Here is a 6,690-nt window from a genome sequence, read left to right as displayed (position 1 = left end):
TCTGTGTACCTGATAGGGAACAAAGTGTCTCCCAGTTCTCTTAAACAATGGTCCACCTTTTGTAAATGTGTTTGTGATCTCCATTCAGAACTCTTTTTAACTGTTTGGTGAGGTCAAATGTGACCCACCTCTCTTCCTTCTGGGAACTTGGTTTTGTTTGAGCAACTATGCATACAAACTCCCTTCTTCCTAATATTTACCCTTTTCCCATCCTCCCCTTTTAAAGATTTCTCAACCTCATTAGACATTAGCATAATAAGAAAGGTCATTCTAGAGAACCATAGCAGAAGTTAAGTCCTGTGTACTAAACTAGTTTTGATAGTGTTTCAAAAGTACCAAGTGTGCAGATTTTTTTATGACTGGCAATCATAAAATGCCACAAGATCTTAATGGGAAGAAACAACTTTGGAGAGGTGATCTGAAAAGGTAACTTTAAATGTATTCTTGTTATCTAGTCAATCATTAGGTAAAGAGCTTATCATAAAAAAACACTGTTCATGCTAGTAAATGGTGAAAAAGAAAGCCCCATTTTGCAATGCATAGACTTGTGCAAGCCTGGGGATTAAATAAACATTACCTGTGTAGAGGGTTTTCCCTTGCCCTGTTTTTTTCTCATCATTCTGAAGAGAAGAAAAATCTGCTCTTTTTGTCCTCTGTCTTTGCATCATTTCACATCAAATGAATTATTTTATTTGAATTTGGATTGAGCTGATAGCTGGTAAGTAATGCTGCTTTACATCTCAATTTCCCCTACCTTTAGTGGTTGCTTTATCCAATTGATCTTCCTCCATGCTCTTGATGCAGTTGAATAAAATAGAAACTGGCCACTTGGAGTGACTCTGGTGTCTCTGTGAGAAGGTCCTACATTGGTTATGTAGCAGGGTTCGGGCTGCATTGTAGTAAGCGGTCTGTGGTTTGCTCTTCTCCACACTAGCATGTCATAGAATCCACTTTGTAGTCCCATTACTTAAGGTTGGCTCTGCAACTCGTGGTGCAAGAGCGCAGTCTGTTCAGCACCTTCTGAGTCGCCCAGTCTTTTGTGTGTCCAGGAAGGAGTTTCTCATTTTGTATCAGCCATGAATTAAGGTTCCAGGTTATAACGTGCCACGTTTGGACTCTCGCTTGCTGAGGTAGTCCTGTGAGTATCTCTGTGGATCTTAGAAAGCTGTTTCTTGATTTAAGGCATTGGCATGCTAGCTGATATCCAAACAGAGGATGAGTCAGAGATGTCGATGCCTTGGTTCTTTCATTATTGACTGCTACTTCCTGACAGATGTCAGGTGGTGCAATACCAGTTAAACTTAAAGATGCTATATGTGAAATCAATACTCTTGACTCAATACACATTTGTATGAGAGAGAAGAGTGCATTATTGTTAGTCCTAGAATGCCCAGAAAGTAGTCAGGCAGGACACACATAGTCCAAAATATTTGAATGAGTCACTGAAACTTGACTCAAAGTAGTTCATTTCCAAAGAGCTCTCAAATTTGGAATGTACACAAACCAGGATATGTAGTTTATTTAAAATATCTAAAAATGGGACATCTTGGAAATTGTCCTCTTCACATGCATTAGGTCAAGAACAACGCTTTCCCTATTATGTCAATGAGAAACAATGTATTGATGTAACCAACAAAATGTGGACAAATGTAAGTGAAATACAGTCCTCCCTAACTTGGGTAAAGAGTTCCATAATTGTCATAGCTATTTTTTAAATGGTAGTAGAAAATAATCTCCTCTTACCCTGTTCTCTTTCTAAGGTATTAGCAATGTATGTTCTCCAGCTTCTTGGATTCCTAGTTCTGGGATCCTCACTGACATTGGCTGCAGTTTCTGAAACATGCAGATGTGAAGTAAACTCATGCCCCGTGATGGCATGTGGCAACCCAGGACTCAATGGTTTACCTGGAAGAGATGGGAAAGATGGCACAAAAGGAGAGAAGGGAGACCCAGGTATTGCAAAAGTGTCATATTACAGTACAATTGTAAGCACTGTTTTATAGACTATTGCAACTCGCTGTACGTAGGGTTGCTTTTGAAGACTGTTCGGAAGCTTCAAGTGGTCCAATGGGCAGCAGCCAGGTTCCTCACTGGAGTGGCATACAGGAAGCACACAGCCCCCCTGTTATGTCAGCTCCACTGGCTGCCAATCTACTACCGAGCACAATTCAAAATACTGGCTTTAACCTATAAAATGCTAAATGGTTCTTTCCCAACTTACCTGTCCAAACATATATCCCTTTATGAACCAGTTTGAGTATTAAGATCTGCCAGTGAGGTCCTGCTCTCGGTCCCACCGCCTTCGCAAGTGTGATTGGTGGGGGCGAGAGAGAGGGCCTTCTTGGTTGTAGCCCCTCAGCTGTGGAACCTCAGTGAGATCAGGTCTTCCCCATCCATTCTGGTGTTCAGGACAAAATTAAAACCTGGTTGTGTAAGCAGGCATTTGGCGAGTGGCAAAGTTAGAATATAATATCTTATATAGCACCTTATCACGACGTAAATTATCCAACATATTCGCTTATCCAACGTTCTGCCGGCCCGTTTATGTTGGATAAGTGAGACTCTACTGTATATGTTTGTTGATTTAGGCATTGAATTTTGCCAGTTTTTAAGCCACTCTGAGTCCCCCTTGAGGGTGAGAGAGAGTGGGATAGAAGTATAGAAAAAATAAATTATAGAAGCAACAACATCAACAGTAGTTTGCAATGACACTGGCAAAAATCACATTTGCTTCCTACTTGTTGAGTATGCTACATGCAAAATACCAGAGGAAGACTAAGTCACATAAAGGTAGTATAATAAGAGTTAAATTGATGGTTTCTTTGCTGCTATATGTTCTCATTGGGAACTACTAACTTCAAAGTGATCTTTTGTTTTTCTTTGCATTAGGAGATTCAGTGAGAGGACCACAGGGACCTCCTGGGAAGGCTGGACCTCCTGGATCCCTAGGAACTCCTGGAATCCCAGGAAGTACAGGGATCCCAGGCCAAAAAGGACAAAAAGGAGATGCTGCCAGTAAGAAACAATTATTTTATGGCTACGTTTGGAGCCAAGCACCCCTTATCTCTTCCCATGTTTTTTTTTTTAATCTAAAGCACACAAAACAGCTTGTTTGCTCTTGTTTCAAAATCTTAGTGCTCACTCTGTCGATGATTAGAACCTTCCAGAACACAAGACATTCTTCTCTTGTGGCAATGAGAAAACATTTGACACCTTGGAATCATTCTTCCTCTATAGCTCTATTTAGCAAACAGTAGGCCCAGGTAATACATTTTATGGGGCCCATGTGCTTTGCAGGACACAAATGTTTTTCAATGGGTTCACCATATGTCAAACAGTTTCTTATTATGGTTAGTTCATCCTAATTCCAAAACTTCAGACAGCACTTGAGCCACCTCTGAAACAGGGATGACTGTTGACACATTAATATGAAAGGACAGTTCATCCACATGGTGGTTTCCCTGTGAACCTGACCATAGGTTCACACTTGGCTTCAACAAAACATATAGGTAAACATATGCAAAGGGATCTAATCTGGCCAGCAAAGAATCCAACCAGGAGACAAACTCTTCCTACGTGCTATATGGCCTAAAGTAGTGGTTCTCAACCTGTGGGTCCCCAGGGTATTTTGGCCTTCTACTCCCAGAAATCTTAACAGTTGGCAAACTGGCTGGGATTTCTGTGAGTTGTAGGCCAAAACACCTGGGGACTCACAGGTTGAGAACCACTTGTCTAAAGGCATATGATGTAGGAGCTCAGCATGGGTGCATCTACACTGAAGAATTAACTTTGGTGCTATGGAATCATGGAAGCTGTAGTTTTACATAGTATTTAACTTTCTCTTCTAAAAATTTCTAGTGCCGCACTAAATTACAACTACCAGAATTAAATACCACTGGTGCCAAACTGCATTAATTTTGCAGTGTAGATACACCCCATACCTCAATATGGTCAGTGTCAGGATGTGATAGCCCAGCATTGATGACAACTGCACTCTCCACGTCCTGCCAGAGCAATAGGGGGGTGGGAGATAATCTAAATGATAAGGACCATCTGGCTAGGGATGGGTTTTATGGCCAGGTCTGGTTTTTCAAGCCTGGGAAAAGAATCATATAACAGATATGAGTGAATGTGGGGAGGGGGGAAGGTAGGAAGCGGATATACTCAGGGTTTGGTGGGAACACATCAGTTTCAGCTTGTTTTCATCTTGAAAAGAAGGCCCTCAATAAAGCGTTTCCACGGAGCTGTCTGTGTGAGCCTGTTTGAGTCCGATAGCTTTCAAGAGTTGACATTCAGTATCTGCATTATTTCAGCAGCCCGTGTAAACTGCCCTGAAGTCCATTGTGGAAGGGGAAAAAACTACAACTGTCAAAATAATTGATTAAGTCAGCATATTACAGATCCAGTATATTGCAATGTACTGGTATCAATCTGGATGACATATCATAATTCAAATAAAATAGAAATGTTTGGTCTTACCTATATTTTTCTCCCTTCTCCCTTTTACCATTTAGCTCTTGATACAATTCAAAGACAAGTTGCAGCTTTGGAACAGACTACAAGAAGTCTTCAAGAAGACCTTAAAAAAATCAGAAAGCGTAAGATGAAATATGACTTTTCTGTGCTTTGTTTTTAGTTTTATTTTGAAAGCATGTGCATGTGTGAAAGTAATAGGTTGATAGTAAAGTTATCATGGTGCAAATACCTCTCGTATTATGTTCTTAGCAAAATCCCAAATCTCTGTTGCTGTTTTTCTTGTGGGTTCAATTGCATAGATCTTCTGAAAACAATTACAAAATCCACAGATCCTCAGAGAAAATTGTACCCCCCCCCCATACACACACACATATACGTGACGCAAAATTGCCCACAGTTCAGTTACATATTCATTCAGTTTCCCATATGCACCTTAAAGAGCACTTCGTGGCGAAACTTTTTTTGGGAAAATGTTTTTTAAATTCTCAGATGGCCCAGGGGAGGTTCCAGACCAGGTGAAAATTGCCACTGCGCCCCCATCTATCATTTGGGATTGTTTCACTACATAAGCTTGCTTACCTTGCTCTTGGTAATGCATGTGAAGGGAATATTCTTCCAGTTTCAATTTCTTACAATGTCAGCTCTTTCTGCAAGAAATTGATGTCAGGGAAACTGCACATTACACAGTAAAGTGCAGAAAGAAGGATTGGCATATTTCATATGAAGATGGGAGTTCAAACACTATGCTCTCATGGACATTCACTAAAATTTATATTAGCTTTATGTCCTCTGTAAAAAAAATACATACGTTGTAGTATTCTTACTGAGATTTCAGTCAGTATGCATGCTGCTATTCTGACCAATACTAGGGGAGGAGGGGAGGACAGGACTAGTAGGAATAGCAATTGGAAATGCAAAACAGAACAAAATGTATACATCATGATCCATCCAGGATGAAGTATTTAAACACATTGATGACTTTTTGTTGTTTGAATATTTAGTTGTAAAAGGTGTTTAATGGAATCACATTACTGAATATTATGGACTAATGACTGTATTTTCTGAAAATTGTTTTCATACTTTTTTCACCATTCTAGGTCTGTTGTGGCATGGGGCAGTGAGCGTTGGTGACAAAATCTTCGTTTCAACTGGCCAGCAAGATACTTTCTTCAAGGGGAGAGATCTATGTGCCAGTGCAGGTGGAAAACTTGCCAGTCCAAAGAATGAGCCTGAAAACAGAGTCTTGGCAGAAATGGTGAAGAAGAATTCACCAAAGCATGCTTTCCTTGGTATAAATGATATCCAGACAGAGGGCATATTTGTAGATCTGAATGGAGCACCTGTACGTTATACCAACTGGAAGTCAGGGGAGCCCAATGATTACAATAATAATGAAGATTGTGTTGTAGTGCTAGAAAATCAGTTATGGAATGATTTAAATTGTGAACATAAATCACCAATATTTTGTGAAGTTTAATCTATTTACAAAGAGTTCTAACTCCGGAAGCACACATACTAATTGTTGGGAACATCTAGTAAATTAAATTAACTTTTTACTCCAGGATCAATACTACAGATAGGGTGGGCTTTGCCTGAGCTAGATTTCTTTGTTGGAAATTACCAAAAGTCACAAAATTGGACTACTGAAGAATGTGCAAATGATAGATTTTCTGTCTCCATTAAAGATGGGTGAGAATCCCTTTTCAGTTCATTGAAAAGTCAGATTGATGCAAATGTGCAAAATCTGAATGCAGGGATAAATAAAACTGACAGATTTGTCCATCGCTTCTGGGGGAAGATGATTTTTTTTTACAGAGTGCTAAAATCATATGAAAGAAGGAATCTGTTTGTTTTTCAACATCATTTGGGTTTTTTGTTGGTTAAAAATATTTTTGGAGTATTGAAACATTACAGAAAACCACAAAATATCTGTATTAAAATGAGAGGGATTTTTCTATCAGTCCAACTTCAACTTAGGAGTACGACTACAGTCAGACTCTAGGTTCAATTAGTAAAATTCCAGATATACTGTGTAGACATGAATTGCCATATGCAAAATGAACCAAAGATCTGTTTAACTGAATGTAAATATGTTTTTATTTATGGAAAACAGCATAATAATAATAATAATAATAATAATAATAATAATAATAATAATAATAATAATAATTTTATTTTTATACCCCGCCCCATCTCCCTGAGGGGACTCGGAGC

General features: G+C 39.2%; 1 protein-coding gene across 2 annotated transcripts; it reads left to right on the top strand.

Annotated features, from left to right (window-relative positions):
• The first annotated feature begins 288 nt into the window (after positions 1-288).
• On the top strand, positions 289-6,261 carry mbl2 (mannose binding lectin 2). 2 transcript variants are annotated; one of them, XM_008115795.2, is made up of 5 exons: positions 289-426; positions 1,761-1,953; positions 2,890-3,015; positions 4,515-4,598; positions 5,574-6,261. In XM_008115795.2, the coding sequence occupies exons 2-5, from the start codon at positions 1,770-1,772 to the stop codon at positions 5,951-5,953; spliced, it is 774 nt and encodes a 257-aa protein (XP_008114002.2). In that variant the 5' UTR covers positions 289-426; positions 1,761-1,769; the 3' UTR covers positions 5,954-6,261. The 2 variants fall into 2 exon arrangements, with proteins under 2 accessions (XP_008114002.2, XP_003224134.2); XM_003224086.3 differs by lacking the exon at positions 289-426 and adding an exon at positions 567-718.
• The last annotated feature ends 429 nt before the right edge of the window (positions 6,262-6,690 follow it).

Source organism: Anolis carolinensis, chromosome 3, assembly GCF_035594765.1.
Source record: "Anolis carolinensis isolate JA03-04 chromosome 3, rAnoCar3.1.pri, whole genome shotgun sequence".
In the NCBI taxonomy this organism is placed as follows: domain Eukaryota; kingdom Metazoa; phylum Chordata; class Lepidosauria; order Squamata; family Dactyloidae; genus Anolis; species Anolis carolinensis.
This window is presented reverse-complemented; position numbering and strand designations above follow the sequence as displayed.

What these genes read in the sequence shown, in the direction of transcription:
- mbl2 (XM_008115795.2), top strand. Translation starts at nt 1,770, where the DNA reads ATGTATGTTCTCCAGCTTCTTGGATTCCTAGTTCTGGGATCCTCACTG. An exon ending in AGGAGAGAAGGGAGACCCAG is followed by an intron (nt 1,954 to 2,889) that starts GTATTGCAAAAG and finishes TCTTTGCATTAG; the next exon opens with GAGATTCAGTGAGAGGACCA. An exon ending in CCTTAAAAAAATCAGAAAGC is followed by an intron (nt 4,599 to 5,573) that starts GTAAGATGAAAT and finishes TCACCATTCTAG; the next exon opens with GTCTGTTGTGGCATGGGGCA.